General features: G+C 46.7%; 1 protein-coding gene across 2 annotated transcripts in view; it reads left to right on the top strand.

Annotated features, from left to right (window-relative positions):
• The window catches only part of rbms2b (RNA binding motif, single stranded interacting protein 2b), a 47813-nt gene that overhangs the window by 5011 nt on the left and 20058 nt on the right, over positions 1-22744 (top strand). The window contains exons 1-2 of one of the 2 annotated variants that reach the window (XM_088914134.1): positions 7466-7814; positions 18603-18769. In XM_088914134.1, the coding sequence (XP_088770260.1) occupies positions 7770-7814; positions 18603-18769 (212 nt within the window). In that variant the 5' untranslated portion in view covers positions 7466-7769. Of the gene's footprint in view, positions 1-7465; positions 7815-18602; positions 18770-22744 lie in introns of those variants that run through there. The other variant, XM_088914132.1, reaches the window with a different exon arrangement.

Raw genomic sequence — 22744 nt, 5'->3', positions numbered from 1 at the left:
CATGTTTTTCATATTACTAGTTTTGAATTTGTGGGTGTTGTTCTGGGTGGGACTGGGCAGTCATACCAGCAAAATGCCAGCAGCTCCACGATTCTGAAAGATTCTTGCGCCAGACGAAAACAACCGCGTTGCTCTCAGAGATTCATACCTGCTGTGTCCAAACAGTTTGCACACTTGAGTTTCAGAACGAACCTGAAAAACCTGGTACAACCCATCACCAGTATTAGGCTTCTTAGATTTTTTTTTCCCTGATTACATAAAAATTGCAGAATGGGATTTATCAATCTACCCAACGTGTATCTTCAAAATGCATGTAATAGTATTTTAAAAATAATTTGTAACAGCAACGAGAGGGATGAAACCTTGTTGAGACAATACCAGGAAAAACAGTCTGATCAGTCCCCGGCACACTGTTACTAGCCCTGTCCCTGCGGAGTGCTCGGAGTCACATGACCGCGGCAGCGCGGTCGTGTCCTGTGCTGCTCTCGCTCTGCGGGAGGTCGGGCCTGCTGGCAGGAGTGTTTATGGAGGAGGTGGTGTGGTTGAACGGAAGTGGACAGTGGCACCACAGGTCAGTTAGCCCGCTTTCCTGGAAGTGCAAGATGGAGAAACATCCCCCATCACATGTGGATACGCTAAATAAAACTCCCAGTCGGGCACCTTTCATTACCCGTCTTCAGAAAAGCAGCGCGGAAAGGAACCCAGCATGTTTCTCTCCTCAGCCCGTGGCACAGAGGATTCAGGGACATAAAACTGAATAGCAAATTATTTTCACCTTTTTTATCTCAATTGCTCTTCAAGTTAACTTGCCACGGCAGTGCTGCACTCACTTACATAAGACCTCTATAGAAAAATGCTTCACTATGCTGTTGGTTCCCTTTAGCTCAACAACAGGAATGGTTGAGCATGCATGTCAGCTGGAGCACAGACACATCTCCCACTGTATACCACTTAAGGGCCACTGCTGTGTAGCAGTCCGAAGACCACCCATCTGCCCCTGCCTTCCCAGTTTTGTCGTACTACACAGCATTCCCAGTCACAGTGGTACAGCCTGGATTGAAATTTGCAAACTCTGCGATTGCAGGACTCAACTACCTGCACTTCAGGCTCAGGCTTTTGACCGGATGAACCAATGGTGAATCTGCTTCAAGCACTTTGTCACTAAATAGATTTTTCCATGCTCAGAAAACCTGCCTACCACTGGGAATTTTGTGGATGGCTTAGGCTTGAGGTGTAGCTGCTGTACAAAGAAAATATGAAGATGCAGATACAAGATGCTCCCTATGTCTTATGATAGCTAACCGAAGGAAGAGCCCCTTCTGTGACATCTTGGTAGAGGCACTGCAGTGACCTCTATAACATTCAAACAAACACAGCAATGAACCCTTCACTTCTTACATCATTTAAACCCGTATGAGAGAGGTAAAGCTATACTGAGCAACTGCACCGAAGCCTTACTAAAAAATACATGCTTAGTTTCTATAAAACTAAAAATCTTCTAGGAAACTTACTTTTCTGAAAAACGAATGCAAAGAAGTACTACTGTCCAACTTTTTAAAGCAAACAGGAGAACCCAGACCTGGTCAGTGCCAGCAGAGTGATGTTTTAGAGCTTTTACATGCTCTACACTTCATCTTCCAGATAACCAGCAGCAATCCACACCCAAGCAGCCTTTATAAAAACCACTCATGGGCCTCTTAAAAATTACTTTAGACGTTTTAGGGAGGACTGTGTGTGCGTGCGCCATAGTACCAGTTTTAAGCCCTGAAACAGATAAGCACTGCAGCATTCGTTCTTAGCTATGAAATGTGCTCCAGCTTTAGGGAGAAATTGCACTCTACGACGCCACTGCTTTACTAGCACCCTGGGTAGTCTGTGCTGCTTCTATTCCTCATTAATCAAAGACCTGCCAAGGAAAATATGATCATTAAACTCCAAGCAACTCAAACCACATGTTGGGCAAGCATATGTGGCCATAGACCCAAGTGAGCTAAAAATGAGACAAAATTCCCGTCACTTGTGAAAATCGCGGTTAAACAAAAATTCCTCCCTGCGTAGAATTTTAATATTGCCCTTTGTATATACAGCGCCTGCTATTCCTTACTGCTTTTCCATTGCCTGTATCTCTCCAATTTGACATCGGATTCTCATCGGTGAGCTAAGGAGAGGATTAGAGATGCAGCTTCTGTGATCTCGCCTGTCAAACCGCCTGCTGTCCCTCCAGCAGTGTCCAGTATAATGCATGAGGGTGACCCGTTCCTCAGAAAGAAACACTACAGCCTTTTCTGCAGTCCTGTATATAGAAACTGTCTATAGAAGGTGCCTTACAGTGATGTTTCATGAAAGAACAACTATAAAAAATAAAGAATATTATCCCATGATAACTTTTATTTACAAAACGGTAATAATTGCTTGGATTGGCATGGTGCTTTTTATCCCAAAGAGCTGCAAGTGTCTTTACATGTGTCTGAAGTCACCCATGTGCTCCACCACCACAGTGATGGCAGCAGCCCCACTGCACCGCCAATCAGGTGGAGGAATGAGGAATGGAATAAAGAGGGGTAGTTTAGGAGGCCAGATTAAGGAAATACCGGTCAACCACACAAGTATAACAAAAGAAAACATACATGGAAAGTGTGTGGGCTTCCGCACCAAAAGAAAGAAGGGGGCTGATTAAATCCAGTTCTCAGGACAAAGAATGAATCTGCCAATACTCCGTCACCTTTCCTGGATTCGAAAATGTTACATAGTCATACTCCTGTCTGGGAGACCCCCCTTCCTGTGTGTTAATACAGCCAAGTGGCATAAACTGCGCTTCCAAGGAGAGGGCACTGTTCAGACCAAAGGATCATTCCAGGACTGGGGCCCCCCCAGGGTGCTGGAGGGCAGTTCTTGATGAAGTGCGGCAGGAGAGGGCCGCGGGGGTATGTCCGCCGCTGCCATGCGGTTCGGGAACCCCGGGGGGGGGCTGGAAGACCACACTCCATGCTGGGATATTGGGCAGAAGCAAAAGGAGGAAGAGGAAGGAGCGGGTCTCGGGAGGACAAAGGGCAAGAGCCGCCGTGGACGTCTGTGCCCCCGCGCGGTGCCGAGCGGCTCGCCCGCATCCCTTTGTGCCGGAGTTCACCGGGAGTTCAGGTGGCGGGCCGGAGCATTCTTGACGTATAGTATCTCTTTCCCATACCTGTGGTTAAGGGATAAATAAAGGAGAGGAGATGGAACAAAACAAAAACTCTGCAAGGGGGAGAAAAAAGGGCCCTTTGTGCGGGAGGTGATTGCAAAACCAGATGGCAAAGGGTTTCAATTACGGAGCTTCTTCCACCCTGCCCCCTTCTCCCTAATTCCCCCCTCTTCTGTGCCAAAGTGATGGAACCGGAAAAAAAGCCCATGGAGAAAACAATGGCCACCTTGGTTTTTCTTATGCTCCTCTTAACGGACAGAATCTATAGATCCCGATAAAAACATGTTTTCGACGTCTCGTTCCGATGTGTTTCTCAATCCGTGACTTAGGGGGGCCCACCCTCATTCCAGGCATTTATCTTATTCCAAGTTGGAAACAGGATGCTTTTGAGGGGAATGGCGCTTGCTGCGAGTGGCCCAGGAGCTGGCTCTGAGTGCAGACTGCTGTAGGGTATGGGCTGTGTCATCTGCCAACTTTAGGCTGGGGAGTCTCGGAACCTTTTGTTGGGCAGCCCAAATCCAAGCACCGAAAAATCATCGATTTCTGAAAACATGGAAAAATTCATGTGCATTCAGTCAAGCCCATGATTTTTTTAATCAAACGTTTTTTGAAACACAAAACAGAAAATTCTTCAGTTCTCGTGAACCTTAATTAACTAAATTACTTGCTTAGTAAATCCATAATCCCCTGTCCAATGGTCACTGCCTGGCATGGGAATCTCGATCTCTGGTCCTGGACTGCCCCAGTCCAGTACGATAGGCTGATCTATAAAAAACACCTACTTTTAAAGAATTAAAGAATTTAAAAAGGAATACCTGCAATTTACTAATCACCTGTGGAAGTAGTTTGGGTTAAGGTGACTGGTCCTTGAGAACAAAGAGATGTTCAATTTTTTGGCCAACCATTGCCAGGATCTGGGGGCTGTAGTCGGTCAGGGTATCCTAGGTTTGCAGAAAAGCAGTGTTCCCTTTCACCCTTGACCTGTCACATGCCCATGGGCTTGCAGTGCTGCCATCAAGAGCTGCGTTACACCTCCAGTCACTGCTGCCGCCTCCTGTGTGCGTTCCAGGACACATGCAGCATAAGTCTCCGATCGGAGCACGCCTACGGAGGAGTCTGTGTACGCAGCATTCCTCATTTCCCCTCTCTGCACTGGTACGAGGGTCACAGCAGTAATAGTTACTGGCGATTACAAACTTTGTATGGTATGAGAAAAAAAACAGTTCTTTGGGGACCAGCGGTGCACAGTAATTCCCTCCGTCAGCGTGTTTTAAATGCAGTGTTTAAGCAGTGAAAGATTTTAAGATAAATGAGAGGGCGCTGAATGGACCGACAAATCCCAGATCATGAGTGTGCTCCCCCAGGAGTGGAGTTGGGAAAACTGAACTAGCAATCTAGAGGGGGAAAACAATCCTGGTTGTGGAATAAAGTTGCTCTGTAGTTTTGCAGTTTTGAGACAAGCAGAGAATCTGTATCCACACAGCAGCTTTTTAACTCCTCCGCTGCCGCTCGTGTGTCAACCAGATTTGATGATGGCCATGTGCTCTTGAGAGAACATTCTGCAGCTCCTTCAATAGGTAGAGGTTACCTTATCACGAGAAGCAGCTTTCTGGTTGATTAGACGTTTGCGAATAGGTACAACTTTAAAAAAATGTGCTTATATAAAAGGCATTTCATATACAGCCACAGCACTTCAACATACATATAACTGAAAGAAGACTGTATGACAGAGTTAAAAGAAGGCTCAGCTGAACAGTTAATCTTATGTATTCTTTTTATTTATTGTTGTTGTCATTCTGTAAAACGCTTTGAGAAACCACCTTTAAAGGTGCTATATAAAATAGTTTATTATTATATTAATCTTTAACATTCAGGCTTTCTGGCTGAGCAGGTTAGTGCTTCCAAAGCTAACCTCAGAGGAAACCGCAAAGGCATTCCAGTATTGCCCAATGAACACTACAGAAAATGGAATTTAACTTCACACATCTTAATTTTTTTCGATTTACCCAAGTTAAGGGAACAATCCTGAACGCTCCAGCCTGTGCCGCTAACTTCTTTAACAGAGGGCTCTGTAGGTTATGTAATAGTGACTAAGAGCAACAAAGGACTTGATCTTCTGGATTTTAAGGTGAGGCATAGAATTGTGGCTCTTCCAGTGCAGGATCCATTTCAAGTCAGTTTTAATTACTTAATTGATCGCAAGACAAGTCTAATTATAGTTAAGTAGGAGAGGCCAAAGGTGCCAACTTTTTACGTTTTTTCCATGGATGCTGGGTGCTTCTGGGAGGATATGTATGATCCCAGTTGACGGGAATAAGGAGACTAATTGAGCTACTGTTCTAGCAGGGCCACCAGTAGAGTAGAGGAGAGAATGGAACTTTTCTGTTGAACATTACACTTCACGTCATGGGTGCACATTTCTGCCCCCTTAGTTTTCTCCCTGCACACTTGATTCTCTGGAGTCAGCACCTATGCGTGAGATGGTGACAGTGGTCCTGAATGGCGCTGCCATATCTGTAAGTGGGCAGATGGAGAAAGGACTGGATACTGTGATGAATTTATCTGGCTGACTAGGTGGTATTAAAAGCGACTTGCACTTGGACTTGTTAATATGACTAGGCTCTACTCTGTGGAAATCTAAGTGAAATACCTTGCTAATCAAGGGTGCAACCCACAACCTTCAAGGTACACGTCCAGAGCCCAGAGTGCTCTCCCTGGTAGAGTGCCGTGAAGCTGCAGAGGAAATGTTCTGTCCAAAACCCGCAAGCTGGAAAAGAAAACAATAAAGGCTGCAGATATCGTACTTGTAGAGCAGACAGCTTGTAGGCTGGCGTTTCTGTAGGTGCTCCTGGGCTCATCAAAGCAAGGACCAGGTTTGAACAGCAGGTCACAATGGAGCAGTTTTTCAATATATTTTCTCTGGGACTCAGCTGAAAGAGGGAGGGGGTGGATGTTTGTGCTTTTGAACTTTTGCTCAGGGATGGGATTTTAATTTTGGAGGGTGGCAGGGAAACGAGGAAAGAATCTTGGGTTAGCTGGATGAAGAAAATTTAAGCACAGCAAAAAGAGAAAAAGGAAAATAATATAATGTCAATCGCGCATTATTTATAGGATTTCTGCTGCGAGAAAGGATGGGAAAGATTCATTTAATTTACTGTCATTCTGTGGTGGTATGGACGTTAGCCTTGCTGCTGTACAGCTCTAGGTTTCTGGGTACAATTCCAGACTGGGGTTCCTTCTGGGTGGAGTTTGCATGTTCTGTATTGGGCTTCAGGCTGTGCGTCGGTTTCCTCCTAGCGTCTAACGGCAAGGCTAACTGGCATCTCCGGATTGTCCCTGTGTGTGTGCCCTTCGAGGGACTGGAATCCTGTCCGAGGCAATCTTTCGCCCTGTGTGTGCCCTAGTCTCTGTTAACTCCGCACTGAAAAGTACAAACGCAAAACATGTTCGGGCCGCGGAGCTGCCTTCCGGAACTTCTCATGGTGGAGCGAACCTCTGCTCGTATCTCTACAGCTGGCACATTGCTTTGGCCCTCCTGCTCAAACCAAAAAATTAATACCAACTTATTTCACAGTGACCCCATAGCCGACAGGCCCTGTCTGTAAAATTATAGCAATTAAAAACGCCAGTCTCTGAGTCTGCCTTCCTACTCCAGGCCCACTGTTGTAACTGACTTTGTTTAACATTGTTTCAGGACAAGCGAGACTAACTTCCTGCCCTCTTCCCCCCCCCCCACCCCTTCCCTTTTCTTCTGGCGATGCTCTGCTGCTGGCAGAGAGTCAAATTGCACAGATTAATGTCTTGGAATTCCAAGTATTCCGCGCTCAAACAATGCGCTCATTACAAGAGGGGTGTTGGCTTTTGCAAATCTGCCTCTCTCTCCTTCTCCAAAAGAAAAAGTTGCCCTTCTCAAAAGGGCTGGGAGGCTTTTTAGAAAAGTCAGACAGGGGAACCTGTAAACTACAGAATTCAACCAGGACCTCTGACCTGTAATTTGACAGGAAGCTGGAAGAAGTTATTCTTTTAAATAACTAGCATTTTTAGCCCTCCTCTTCCCCGTCCCTCATCCTGCCTTTTCCACACCTTTTTTTTTTCTAGACTGTCAGTGGTTTTGCTCGTGTGGGCGGGAAAAGCAATTTTTTTTATACAGAAGGTGAACCTTTTCTCTTCCCGGCTTCTCATACCGAAAGTTTTTTTTCTGTGCACCCCCCCCACCTCTACCCACCACCACCTCGTCTCCCGCCTCCCTCCCTCCCTCCCCCCTGATCCTCAAGAAGCAATCCCGACTCGGGATTGTGTAACATCCTGGAATGGGAAATGAGTACAAGGGCTAGGAGAGAAAGGGAGATTGTTAAGGACGAAGAGAGAAGAGAAGGGGAAACGAGCCCTCCTCACTGGGTTTGAAACCTCTCGTGCCACTGAGCAACGCAGAGCTGGCAGCTGGATTTTAAGGATAAATAATTGGCATCCGAAGGCGGAGTTTGGTTGGAATTCCTTGAGTTGAGTTTCTTGCTTCGCGTACGTCTGGGGCAGTGGCGTCAGTGTTGGCCGTCTGTTGGGAGAAGCTCGTTCAGGCTACCTGGAGAGGATGATCTTCTCGGCTGTGCCTCTCCGAATACCTTCTGCAAAGCAGGTAGGCTAGCGCGGGTTACTCTGGGATTCTCTGTGGCTTCGCTCCCTTGCTTACAACATCTGTGTAATCTTCTCTCTAAAAAAAACAACTGAACCCCCCCCCCCCTCCTCTCCCCAAAGCATCGAGGCTATACACTAATACAAAATGGGCTCAGGTTATCACAAAGCAGGTTTCACGGTAAGCACTGCAAAAGACCTTTGCGGGTCTGGCGTTTTGGAGTGTTGCTGGATATTTCCGTGCAGATGTTGGCTGCTGCCTGCCTGGGACCATGTGCTCGGCGCAGGCAGAGCCGGTTGCAGGTGCCGCAGGGCTTTGTGCTAGGTCTGGATGTTGTTCTTTTCACTCAGCTTGATTTGTTTCCAGGTTTTTGCAGAATTAATTTTGCCTGCGAGCAGTCAGCTGGGTTCTCATCAGGCGCTCCCACAGACATGTAGGTTAAAGTTGATTGGCTGCTCTTAAGTTGTCCAAGGTTTAATCTCTGGTCCTCGTGAACCGACCACATGTGATAATATGCCACATCTCAGTCAATTATGTCTTATGCTAGGAAATTATTATATGTAGTGTGTCTAAGCAGACATCTTTCTCAAAACCTGACTGTTTCTTTTTTCATCTTGATGACAGGCTCTAAAATATTAGCTATAGCCAATACTTTTATTTTCACTGACTTCAGTGATGTGGCTCTACGCTGTAACACCTTGATGCATTCACATATTTTAAGTTTAAAATGTGGATTATTTTTCCTTCTGAAGTTCCTCCTTAAATTTCAGAAGTAGCAGTTGTGAATGAATGTGGCTCACCTCTAGGGTCCAGGCCAAAGGAAAGGAAATAAGACTTGCTGAAAATTGTGCTGTCATCATCTTCTACTCTTCACACTGCAAGAGCACAGGTGCTCGATAAACCAGAGGGGTCTCTGCTTCATGATGAGCTACTGGAGAGCTGGGCAGCCTCAGACCCACCTGAGTGCTCCCGCCTGGGAAATCCCAGTCACAGCTAACTGTGCCCTGGAGTCCAGAAGTCACTAGATTAGATTTGGGGTACACCAACAGGGGACCTTGACTACTTGAGCCACTCTAAAACCCCATATACAAGAAAAATATCAGATTGCAACCTTTGAATCCTAACACTGTAAGCTCACAGACACAAAGTGATGCATGTCTCATTTTTCCCCAAAGTTGCGTTGTCCTTTTGCAACAGGGTTGATAAAACTCTACAAAGTCTGCAAACTGAAGTACCACAGTACTGCACAGGAGAAAATAACAGAAACTGTTAAACAGCTGGGGTCTTTGCTTTTGCACTCTTGTTTTTGTTCTTGGCTGCAGACAGACTTGGGGGTTACTGTAAGTGGAGGAACTGAAATGCTCCCCTGAAATCAGGTGAATTGGAAACATGTTTGATGGCCTCCAGACTCAGGTTCTGCAGCTGCTGCTTGATTGGGGATAGCTGTGGGTTTGTTGTCAGGGTTGTCCGTTTTCTGAGGCTGGTGTGTGCGCGTGTGGGAGTGATGATGACAGTGTGCCTCATCGCCTGGGAGGCCGCTTCGGTGTTCTCTCCTGTACGGTGTCCCGGCCTAACCTGTCCAACCTCCCCGAAGGCCCTACACCTGCTCACAGCACACACACACACATACACAGGCCCCTGCCTCTCCGCTGTAGATGTACCGCTATCTTCCCAGGGTTACAGTCGCTGCACTGAGTGGCAGCCCCTTAGTTCCACTGCAGGAGCATGGAAGAAGGTGGCAGAACACAGATGCAGGGCCCTGTCCATACAGCTTGGCCGGGTTCTGCAACAGCTAGCTGGACATCTCTAACCAGCTCATAGTCCAGAAACAGAAGCTGGCTTTCATGGCTGAAGCTATAGCATGAGAACAAATATGACTGATAGGATTACCATGGCGGAAAGTCACTGAGAACAGCTCTAGATGTTCCAGGTGGGATAACAAAAGACTTGTGCAATTCAGGACTGTCCCATCTTGGATGCAAAACACCTCAGTGCTTTTCACCACGTTACCTTGTGTGGAGAATAAGGTCCATTGTGCAGTTTTTTCTTTTTCTTTTGGGACTTGGATACATTTTTCCAATATTTGATTTAGAGTCTAAATAGCTCAGACGTATTGTACCCGCAAGCGAGCTGCCTTGGAATGTTGAACAGCCTTTTCTTTTCACAAAAATGCTGCAACTCATTTTCAGCATTGTTACTAGGACAGACGACAAAGCTGCCCGCTAGCACTCTGAAGTGAAGTAAAGGAAGGAAGGGTGTTGGCAGAGCTATTTTTGCCTCACGCCAAGGTGTTGTCCGGTCTGTCTGGGGCCAGGGCGATGTGGGAGCTTTCCCATGGCTCTCCTGCGCTCACACCAGGCACTCTGTGGCTGGCCTCCACATTACACAGTCTGTGCCACGACGGGACGTCCCGCAGAGAACCGGCAATCCTGTTTTACAGCTCATCACAGCTGTGGTCTGCGATCATGGGAAAACGGACATTATCGGACCCCAAAGGTGAAACGGGGCTGTCAAAGACGAGCCTTTACTTATTTCGCAGTCCCTTACAAACTGGATGTGTTGCCAAACTTTCTCCCAGTTTTAACAACTGTAAGGAGCTCTAGCAAAGCACTTGTGTTTTTGAATGAGCCTTGTGAGTGTTTATAAGGCAGTTAAATGCAGTTAGTTACATTTAGGTATGTTTTAATGTTTTTGTGATGTATGAATGCCTGCAGGAGATCCTGACGGGGTGGTTGTGGTGCAATAAGGGGCCTTAGAAAGAGGGACAATAACATCTGAAGATAAAAAGTATCTTTTTGCGATGAGCATTTCAAAGTCAGTTCAAAGAGGGACAACTGAATTCGTTCCTTTTATGTCAAATCGAAAGCGCCTTACATGTGCACACATGCACAGCTGTTCTTCTTCTGGAGCAATGTGGTTCAAGCAGCTTGCTCAAGGGTAACAGTAGCACCCCATCCTGGATTTGAGCCCTGACCACTACTTCACATTCCTGGAGATGACTGAATGTTTAACGCGCATACAGGTTATAGAAACTTCATCTCTTTCGTCTGTACAAGTGGGATTTCCTGGGGACTCAACACTCCAACCAGAACCAGAGGACCACTTCAGGGCCAACAGTGAAACAAGGAAACCTGAGAGAACATTTGAAATTGGGAAGCAATTCTGTTCTCAAACTCAAAATCAAAGAGTTGTGGGGGTCTGGTACAAATGGCCAAGGCTTGTTGTTTAAGGAAGTTCTCTGGTGGTCCTTCAAGAGACAACTGGACGAGATCCCTGGATTGATAATCCTTTACCATATAAAATAAGATAGATGGGGTGTCTGGCTTCCTCTCATATGTAGCCTTACTTTACATACTTCAGTTGCATCCAGGGGTATCTCATTCTTGTTCCTTTCACTGTAGTGAGCCTCAGGCATGAGATCATGGCCCAGAAGTGGATCTTGCTGGGCTGTATTGTACGGCAGGGCGAAAAGCCAGGCGCACCTGAGGCAGGGATTGAAGGAAAGGGAGGGAAGGAGGGCGTGCAGATGCAGTGGGACTAGGAAGGAAAGGGAGGGAGGGCGTGCAGTCTCTCCTGCACTCTGCAGAGGGACTGGAGGCAACAGGAAGGCACAGTGTGGAGGCAGGGGGCTGCAGGGACATGTCTCAGTTGGGAGAGCATGTCATCGCTCAGGTTCCTGGAATGTGGCTGCAGTGATGAGGCCAGGCCTTTATACAGACCCTGGGCAGGTCAGTAAAAGACGGGGAGGGAGGATTGCTCTCCTTTAGGAGGCAGATTTACCCTAGACAGCTATTCACTTAGTCTGTTGTGTGGTGAAAAACGAGAAGAGTCTTTTGACAGAACTCTTTTTCATGGTGTTATTTCTGTCCCTTAATAACAGAATAACAAAGACGTTTCCGTTAGACACCACTAATGTTCTAGCAAAGGAGCAAAGGAACAAATGGAAAAAAAAACCTCCCCCCCTAGTTAATCCCATTTTTTGCATTACATCTCAGGCATGTACTTGTGGGGTCAATGGCACAGAGTTCTCCAACAGCAGCAGGCAATGAACAGTAACGAGCTGTTCCTTTGCTTTATTCCTGTGCAAGTCTCCGTCATAAGGGGAAAACTGAGAGGGACCGGGCTACAGCGCAGTCTCCTCTCCTCTGTCTCAATTGTAAAATAGGCATATTGTAGAAAGAAAAGAGGAAAATGGGCACTGTGGTTGTGATCTCTGGTGGCTCTTACAAATGTAAATCTTCCTCCTGAAATGCACACGACTCCAGATTTCCTTCTCGGTGTGTAACAGGTTTCATGTGAGGATTGCGAGAGCTGGAATCGGGGAGGGGCACGTTCAATTGATGACGAGCCATATTTCTTCCATTTCTTCGGCTTCCAGACGTACTTTGAGTTTCAAAAGTTTTGCGCGACAGATCTGGGGGCCCGTCCGAGACTGCAGGTGCTCCGACAGATTCTCCCACGTGGGCTCGCTCCTGCAGGTGTGCGCCTCCAAGGCGGTAATAACTGCAGTGCTGAAAGCCAGCGCTGGGGTGAAGCGGTCATTTCAGGGGCCTGTCTGCTCCACGTCTGGACTGCGGGCTGAGGCGGCTCATTGTGCTTGTATCACAGAGAAATGAAGAAATAAGGCCAGGGGTCACCCAGGATTGCCTGGGTCTTGGAGGAGGCAAGTCCTGTAACCCAGCAATGCTGCTGATCAGCAAATCATACTTCATCTTTTACCTGATCAGCAGTATGGCTGAGTTTTATAAACTTGCCTCCTCAAATACCTTTATATGCTGCTCAGCATACGATATATCTAGTTTAATACCACCCAAGAAAGTGCTGAAATGCCCTTACACAGGCACATGTGCCCTCTGATATTAAAAACACTCTCTCAGTTGTAGCTGCTATCCTGAATGCCTGGACACGCAAGGCAGCTGGAGAGAAGAAACTCTATTAGCATAGAAGAAAAAAATGAAAAAGGCTAAGAAAAAGAATATAAAAATGAGATAAGCAACTATTAGGTAGTCGCCCTGTCGGGTAATTTTTGCCAGCAGATGACCAATTTATGCTTTATTCTGGAGCTGATTCTGACTGTACTCGGGCTTCAAAGTATAGCAATGTGAAGTGGCTTTGTTAACTACCATTAAGGGCTTGCTTGCAAACGTTTGTCTTCAACAAAAATTGACTGCTTTTTTCATCCTTATCATAATATTGATGGTAAAACCCTGTCTTCACCTGAGCGTGAGAAAGGTGCAGTGAGCTCTTACAATCCTATCAATGGCACAACCAGGCGTCCTAGTCCTTCAGAGGACAGATACACAGCGTACACTACTTTAGCAAGGGGGGAAATTTCTTTTCCGACTTTTGGATTGAGACCATGGTGTGATGTCAGGGGGTGGAGAAGGGATTGGGGGGGATCGCAGTTTGGCAGGGTTTACCCAGCGTGTAATAAAAGGAGGCAAAAAAGAGGGTGAAAGCTGTGAATGCACACCCTAGGCGTTCCCACACACAGCGATTACGAGCGAGCGCTAATTTTCCAGTGCTGGCAAAACACCCAGACCGAAATCACTTCAAGGTGGAAGGGGAAGGGGACGGTGGGGGGGGGGAGGGTGAGAGAGCCCTAAATTCTGCCCTTCTTGCCTCCTGCTGTTCATTTGCCAGTGACTGTGAGGCAGGCTGGGGAGGGCTGGCAGGAGGGGGGTTTTCAGGGAACCCCCCCCCCCCCCCCCAATAAAAACACTAGCTTTCAGTGTACCAGCTTCCACATTCTCTCCTGCCTGATAATTACTGTTTGTGGTTGTCGCAGGACAAATAGCACCACAACACTTTTTAAACCCCAGCTTTGATCACCATCTGCAGGTGCCATTGCTTGGGTAATTGGCAAGCTTTTGTCTCCCTTTAGCTTGCTCCTAGGCCAAACAAAATTTATACTCGGGGCCCTCATTCTCGTTCGCTTTTCTCTCTCTCTTGCCAAAAACGTTTTTTTTGGAATCAATTGATTGAAGTGCTCCAAATGCACCAAGCGCCCGGTCGTTGAAATCACTCCGCAGCAGGACCTTGCATAAGCAGCACATTCTTTTCGCAAAAGCTGTGGCAAATAAGTGATGGTGTTTTGCGCCGGAAGGGTTGCAAATTGTAATAGTAGTCCTTTTGCGGCAATTTATTCTGTTACCTGCTCTTTCCAATCTTTTCTTCACACGGCATTTTCTAGGACTTAATATCAGTGTACTGACATTGAGACACCCTTTAACTTCTGCACCAGATCTTGGTTTGCTATGGTGAGCCTCCTGTTCCAGACAACGGCTTCTGAAGATGCCGTGCAACATTGAGAAAGTGATGTGGGGACATATTTGAGTGGTGCACCACCCTTGCTGCATGCTACATTACCAGGAGGATCCTTGAGTTTGCACTGCAATGTGCAAATGTGCAAATTTTCTTTTTCCTCAAACAGTACCTTAGCAAGCCAAATATCCTCTTAGATACCATAAGCAGGAACATAGCTTGCCAAATATCCACTTAGATACCGAAATAACAAGACAATTACACAGCTGTGTAATTTGATTTGCACGGTGTCAGTAGTAACAAGAGCGCACAGATGTTGGAGATGTATGGGTTTCAGGGCTACACCGACGCCAGCAGTGACCCAGGCTTTTCCTCCAGTCCTCCCCTCCCTGTCCAGCAATGCCCTGTGCTGGTTACCCACCATGTGGTACTGATGTCCCAGCTCTCTGGGAGCAGAAGTGCCTGGTAAGCACTTAGAGTAACTCAGGCTCAACATGCAGCCTTGCCCTGCTCTGATCCGAGTTTGGCGCTGTCTAGATGAGGCACAGCTCCACCTGTGTGCGTCCTGAGGGGAATGGAATGAGAGCCAGGGAATGTCGGGACCAGGGAATTGGTAGGGTGTGGATCACTACAGTCGATCCCAGACACTTGATGTCACTGAACTGTGCAACACAACAAAACCTGGGGATGGGAGGAAGACTGAGATCATACCATGATTTATCTCGGGATATCCTTGTTTAAAAATGGGTTTAGACTGAAAAGCACTATAAATAGTTACGAAGCTTTTATTTTCTTATTTTGATCAATTTTTAAAAATTTTAACCACATCCTGGAATCTTTTCTTTGCTATTAAAGACAAGCGACTCTTAACAAAATCTTGATAAGAAAAATGTTTATCTCACACTTTAGCTTTATATCAAACAGCGTTAAGCCTGATTTAGACATTGCTGAACAGTACTAACTAGCTGAGTTATTGAAGCTAAGAATTGTATTTGATCCTTTGCTCAGATCTGCTTAAACCGCCATTACACATTTAAATCTAGACCTTTGTAAAAGTTTTGTTCCCCTCTGAATGCTGTTTTAAGTTCAACAGGAAACGGCTAAACAAATGTTTAGTTGGATAAACAGAAGGCATACTCTAAACTTGCGTTTAACTATTCATGGATACCACCCTTCTTCACATTACTTCAAAGCAACAAAAAAATAAGAGAAACATTCCTGCTGTAAAGAACATTGAAAAGCATGTCAAATCTTAAAAACCAGAGGTTTTACTCCAAAGCAGGGGAAGCAATGTCTCAGATCACTCATGCACAAAAGAATGACCAAAAAATGCCCTTAAAATGAAACCGGTATTACTACTGGACGTATTCTTTGAAAAAAAAACTTTGCGTGCTTTCACGCCTGACTGGATGCGAGTACTGGGTTGGCAGAGGGGTGCTGGAAAGATAGCTAGTGTGAAAATGACAGAGTTTCCGCCAGGCTGAGCACCGAGGATAGTGAGAGAGGAGGGGAGGAAGCAGTGGCGATGACGGGGGTTAATTTCCCAGAAACAGCTGAGCTGCACTAATGAGACACTGCCTTCTGACTCATGGGCGCATGAGAAGGATTAAGCCTCTTCCACTGATGAGCTCGGGCCCCAGTGAGGCTGGGAGGACCGGGAACCACATGAAGCCACACCTCCTTGCTCCGCGGCCACTTATCACTTCCCCAAAAGGCACAGGATGGCCAAGTTAGACAGCATTATTTGGCCAGACTGCTCTGTGGGGGGGGGGGGAAGCAGGAAAACCAATTCCTCCCGAGTCGCAGCACCCGTCGTGCGTGGTGGGCAGCTGGAAAATGGAAAAGATCAGAGGTGTTGGGAAAGGAAAAGGTGCAGGATCTCTCGGCGGAGGAGCACGAGCTGCACAGCGAGTCTTCTGGGGCAAGGACCCAAGCTCCAGCTCTGTCCGAGAAGAAGCAGACATTGCTGTGTGCGTCACTTGACGAGTGTGGAGAGAGGTGGCGAAGTCAGTGCAGCACTTGACTCCTGTTGCGGGAACGAGGAGCAGGGGGTGGAGGGTGCTAGGAGGGGTGCTGGAATAATTGACGCGGAACAGGGCAGGTTAAAGGATGAGAGGGGAGAAGCGATGGCGGGGGTGGGGTCTGGGTGAAACGGTAGCGGTCAGGAATGTTGATCACAAGGGGTGATAATTAGCGAGATGGAAGCTCGTTTTTTTGTCTCTTCTGCGGTCTCGGCGTCCCCTCCCCGTGGAGATATTCCCAAACACACGGGCTCTGTGCTGTGAGCTTGCGACCCAGCAGGAATTTCCTAATTGTCCCTCTCTGGGGATGATCCCTGAGGCTCCTGTGATTTAGAAGCCTTGTAGTCCCGGGGACCTCGGATTACGAATGAATGGAAAAAGAAAACCATACCTGACGCGCTTCCTGCCCAGGGTGTGACAGCAAACCGCTGTGACCAGAAAAGGTGGGGGGAGTCATTGGGTTATTTTACCCCAGACGTTTCCAGATCTCTGTCTCTCTTCTTAATTAGCCACAAAATACCACCTTCCACAGTTTTGTCTTCAAACTCGGGATTCATTTCTAGGATGTCAGAGTAGAACCTGTGGCATTCTCATCGCAATCAGCACTGTTAAAACAACATTTAATCGACACTTTTTTTCCTAAATGTTATCCGATTCGCTTTTATTCAGGGTTAAAGACAGGGCTCATTAAAAGTGTTATTTGTGTGAAAGGATTATCACGCCACAACAAACGAGGCAGGCGAGATTATACATCTGTGATAAATTTATTCACTTCACTATATCCTGCTTTGTGAACTGATGACCCAGATCCTTTTATACTCTCCTTGTAAAAAAATGGGAGACAAATGTCTGCAGATGCACATCCAGTACCCTTCTTAAGAGACACCACATAAAACAATAACTCACTGTGGCAGCTTAATACGGTAAAGGCTTTAATTGTGCTGGTTTGGGAAAATCCGCATTCCTTCATATGGGTTTCCTGTGTGATTAGTTTCATAAAAATCCTAGCTTTTCATGTTTTGTCGTAATGACTCTTGGTGCTGTATCAAGTGTTGAAAGATCCACTTTCTGCATAGACCGCATACATTTTGCTCACCTTGGGTACTGGGGTTCTTTGTGAATTTGGAGATTGTTGCAACCATTGCAATAATATGCTTCCATATTAAAATCTGGTACAAATATGCATCCGAAAAGCCTGTCGAGCCTCAGCTGTACTGAAGGGGAGGCAGGACTGACTCCAGCCTGCCTGGACTAGACTGGACTGGGCTGGACCATCTGTTTTTTTTAGGGACCTAGGAGAGAATGAAGCATTAACCTTTAGCTCTGTGCAATTTATTTAGTGCCTTTCATCTTTCGGTATCCAAAATTTGCAGGTGGCAAGCAAAGGGAAGTAAGAAGTTTCTGAGAAAGTTAAACTAAAAGGGGGATTATCTAAGGTCTTCTGGAGTCTTAAACTGGTTTCTATCCAGAATTCAAAAGGTCAATTTAACCTCCCTACTGGAAGACAATGCCCCAGTCTGGGCCAGACTAAAACAGGGAGTGACCCCGTGTCTCTAGCACCGACATTCAAAATCCAAACCAGGTTTGACCGTGGTTGACCATGGTCCGACTAAAGACCATAACTTTACTGAATGCAATGCGTTTGGAGAACAGAAAGGTGGAGGGCATTCAGTTTTGGAGTATTCAGCCCATGTCAATGTCAATTCAATTTATTTTTATATAGCGCCTTTCACAACAAGGTTGCCCCAAGGCGCTTAACAAAGCAAGTGACCATACATGTTGTGAATACAGAGCAGAAAAGACCAAAAGACAACGGAGGAGAAGAACCAAAAACTCCTTAGTAAGGAGAAAAAAAAACCTCTAGGGGTCCAAGGTCAACTGGCTGCCCAACCCCTTTGGGCATGCTAACATTATACAGTTAAAAAAAGAAATAAATGGAATGAGGGTATTAATCCATTCATCTTGTCTTCTGTATGTCGGTACTCTCTGTAGACCAGCAAAATCCTCCTAAACGATAGCTACTGTATATCCACAATGTCCCTCTTGGATCCATGGCAGTGATGTAGCATCCAACTCAGATGGTGCCCAGCCCGGGCACCATCCGGACATGTGGGGAGGAGAATAGGATAGTTTGGTCAGAACAGATGTCTCTACCTGGTGGGCCAACATAGAGACACGCAATGGCATGTACAGCAGCACCAGAAGCCAAGGTTGCAGCAGGCGATGATGTAAGGTGTGAGTAGGCTAGGCTCAGCATCCTGAATATGGGGTGGGAGACTGTTCCATTAGCTAGGGTGTCCTTCCTGTAATCTATCCTACCTGGGTTGGCACCAAGCCAGCCGACTTTCTTCCTGGAAAAACATATATATCCCTCCGTGTACAACAGCGTCTTGTTAAATCAATACACTAGCTATGTTGTTTGCTGAACAAAAGCACCGGAACGCCCACACAGACCCACTGCCGTCCTGTCCCTGCCCCTGCCCTGACTCTCTGTCCCTCTCCACAGCAGGCCTATGTGTCCTCCAGCCAGCAGATGCCGCCTCCCAGCCCCAACACCAACAGCAGCAGTAACAGCAGCAGCGGGGGAGGGGAGCAGCTGAGCAAAACCAACCTGTACATCCGGGGACTGCACCCGGGCACCACAGACCAGGACCTGGTCAAGCTGTGCCAGCCGTGAGTATCCCTCCCCGCGCTCCGCCCTTCCTGCTCGGCCGGCACGGGGTGCGTCTCGGCAGCGGCTACCCTCCCGGGGCCTGTGCCTCTGACGAGGGGATGCCCACTGTAGGGCACACCACCCCGCCTTCGCTGGCCGTCGCTGAGCCAGGATTAGGATTCACCTCCTTCCACTGCTTTCCATGGGTTTCTGTGGGAAGACCGGCGCACCTGCGTTGTCTTTACCGACACTCATGTCGCCCTGGTGAACACGGGGTGGGGGGGTGGGTGGGGGTTTTCTCCACTCGTCTGTCTTCAGGAGCGGTCGGGGGGGGAGGGAGAAAAAAAGCAACTGCCAGCGAAAGCAGACAAGAGGAAGAGGGGTTCTAGTTTGAGAGCAGGACAGGTTTACTTCTACGCATGTCCTGACACGACCCCACCGACGAGGGCTGAGAAATATGCAGCTGCTTTTTAGGGGGGGGGGGGGGAACTCAGCACTTGTGTTTGTGTTCCTCTGGCTCCCCCCCACCCCCACCTCCTCTCTGTGAGATTTTAATCAGAGGCTGAACATTTAACCAACCTTCAGGCCGAGCGAATTTTCCTCCGAATTTCTACCGTCCAAAGAAGCGCGACAGCTCCAGGTACAGCGCATAACAGGCACGTTTTCAAGGCTGCGGCTCGTCTTATTTTCCACTCACATCCTTTTTCTTTCCCCCCCCCCCCCTCGCACAGGAATTGAGGTTTCTGGGCTGGAAAATCTTTGACCGTGGCTGGCCTTTCAAGTGCAGCCCTTTCTGCTGCAACCCCTAGTCTTGTCCAAGTTCCCATGGTGAAAGGATCTCCTATTTTCCGAAATGGATCAGTGGACGTGAATTTAAAAAATAGCATCTTTATTATTTTGCTCCACAAAAAAATAAAAGCAGGGAGCATGGGACAGTGTCATCTCAAATAGGGGACGATTTGTGCTGTCCTTAGACACTGCTGTTCTTCATAAGATGCTGTTAGTAATTGTAACAATTGATAAAATAAGGCTCGTCTTTGCCGGCTTAAAACATGCAGTTGCACAATTTGTGCTCAACAGGAAAATAGCATTTATTTCCATAGGAATTTATGTCATTTACAAGGGGGAAAAATGTACCTCACGCCACTGTGCACGACTCAATAGTAAACAACTGGAGAGGAAAACCTGGACTTCTCATTGAACAAAAAAAACATTTCAAATGCAGCTCGGTATTACAGCTTGCTTAGACCACAAGTCCTGCCCACTGTGACTACATTCTGTGCTCTTGAATAAGATTAAATGGAAAAGGGCTGAGTCACAAGTATCTCTGACAGTGGAAAAAGCTGAGCACTGAATGTGGCCGACAGACATGAGTGAGCTCAACGCCACACACGCTCACAGTTACAGCAGGAGGCAGGTTACTCTAAAGGCGATTTGTGCAAACAGAATTTGTGAGAAATGTAGAAGTACAACTTCAGCATTTTATTTTACCAATTACTCATTAATTTAGCTGACACTTTTATCCAAAAAGACTTATATTTGCATCTGTTTACACAGCTGCGTATTCTAATGGAACAATTAAAGTTAAGTACTTTGCTCAACAGATGGTACACTAGTAGTGTCTCACCTGGGACTCGAACCCACAGCCCATCCACAAGTTACAAGTGCAGAACCCTGACCCCTGCTTTAGTTTTCTAAATTTCTAAAACACTCCTGTAATTTACTTGCTAACAGTCGCCAAAGGTTCTATAAACTAAGTCAGTTAGCATCACAGAGATGGCTAAAATGAAGCAGAAGATGACAAGAGCCAGACAGGGGAAGGCAGTGCTGTATGCATGTTCATACATATTCAATCCAGTGGGAGTATTTGGACACAATTCCATGTTGTGACTCCTGATCCTAAAAGGGTATTTATGTTCTGCCCAAAGCTGTGCAAGGCTCAGACATCAGACTGATGAAGACAATGGATAAAGTTTTTGGTTATGCCAACCTTTCTTGCAAACACTGGATATTTCTGGGGGCTTTTTTCCTCTCAAAAACTAACATAAAAAAAAGCATCTCGGCGGGCCTGATTGAGAGGGAAGCAAACTTAAAAGTGAGAACAGGAAGTGCTTCTTCACACCAAAGGAGACGGGAGACTGAAATGAGCTGCCTAATCACATTGCAGAAGCCGGTACCCAGGTTTCCTACGGGTGATCCTCGGGTCCATCAGTTAGCTGGATCCGGATGAGCATGTCCACTCTTCTTGTTCTCAGTAACCCGTGGCTGAGGAAGGTTGCTCGGGGGGTCGTCACAGCTACATTATAGCACCCCAGCACCCCGGGGCTCGAACTCTGGCGCACAGTACCTTTAAGTTGCCCTGAGCAGAACTGTGTGGAAAAATCAATAGGGGATGGAGTTCAGCTCTGGGCAGGGCAGGTCAGCTCAGCTCTATTCAGCCCAGACTTTCCAAAAATTGCTTGGTACTTTTTTATTACACGGTTAAAAAGACAGTTAAAACAACAATTCCCAGGCTTGTCCTTTTATCTTTCTTTTCACTCCTGCTTTTTAGCCCATTTTCCCTGTGTCACTGTACTCTCCTCATCTTTCTTTCCCTCTGTACGCACGGACTGCTTTCCTGTTAGTTTCTGTTTTGCTCCCGTGACGGTTTGACACTTTGAAATGGTAATTTCACGCAGACGTCTAGTTAGGAAAGGAGCCTCTGACACCCGCTGTGTTTTCCTTGCTGGTGCCAGAGATGGTTACGCTCTCCTGTCTGGAAAATAGGGAAATTTGCCCTTTGCCTGTTTCCACAGACACTGTTTGAGCAAGATTCCTTGCTCGCTAGTTACACAATCTCCCAGACGGGGCTCCTCTAGGATCATGTTCACTATTGCACCTCTGCAACAGAACCACACAGTTGCCATAGCCATTAAAAATAATCGCTTTTTCATATACTAATTTTTTAACATCAGGCTTATTGACTGGCACAAGTCTGGCAGAATCAAAAACTCAATATTCTTGAGCATCAGCTTAAAAACACAGTCACGTTCCTTTACCTCGTCCTGAAAAGCCAGTGGACAGCTTTCACTGTAGCGCACAGAAACCAGCACGCGTATCAAGAGCATTGAAAGGCAGGTGATTTTATAGTGGTTTTGCCATCTTCCTAGAACGCACACCTTGTGCTCCTCGTACAGACCTTGTTAATAATGTTTATTATAGTGTATTCTATGCAGCACTGTTGTAATTCTTACGGTGATGACAAACGGCGCTTGCTGCAACATCCACTTCTCAGTCGTACTTAGTCACTTTCAACAGCACCCCTGAAAAAAAATCTAGTCTTTGAATGTCTTAGTCTGTCTTCATTTTTAATGATTTTAAATCATGTTAACTGAAAAGTACAGTGCTATGGAGGAATCTGAGCAATTGAGTACATCAAGATCACACACACACACAATAAGGAATATCATTTTAAGTTCCTGAACTTTGACGATCAAAGTAGATTTCATCCCAGATAAGCCAGCAAAAAGGTTTTCAAGGCATGAGGCCCAAAGAGCTGTAATGAAAATATCTGTGGCTGACCAGAGAGAGTCTGCACTTTTCTTTTCAGCTGTCTGGAAGAGAGCGCTCACATGACAGACTGCCTATCCCACAGGAAACAAGGAACCCCAGAGGGAGAAAAGAAAAGTGTAAAAAGAGCAAGAGAAAAGGCGGGAGGGGAGATGAGGAGGAGAGGCAGAATCAGGGGAGGAAAGTGCAGCTGCCACTGCGCAAGACGAATGGCTGCAATGGATAACGGAGAGCGAGAGAAATACGAGGGAGAAGGGAGCGAGGGACAGGGTAAGGGAACCTGAAAAGGGAAGGTACAGAGAAGATGTGGAATCTCAAAAAGAATGGCAGACTCGGGGAAGGAAAACAGAGGTGAAGAAGCAGGTTAGGAGATCGGGGCAGGAGAGAGGTCTGAGAACGTAGGGGGAGGGGAGGGAAGAGGGAAGGGAAGATAGGTAGCGGCAGAT

Source organism: Atractosteus spatula, chromosome 1 (assembly GCF_055471065.1).
Source record: "Atractosteus spatula isolate fAtrSpa1 chromosome 1, fAtrSpa1.hap1, whole genome shotgun sequence".
Lineage (NCBI taxonomy): Eukaryota > Metazoa > Chordata > Actinopteri > Semionotiformes > Lepisosteidae > Atractosteus > Atractosteus spatula.
This window is presented reverse-complemented; position numbering and strand designations above follow the sequence as displayed.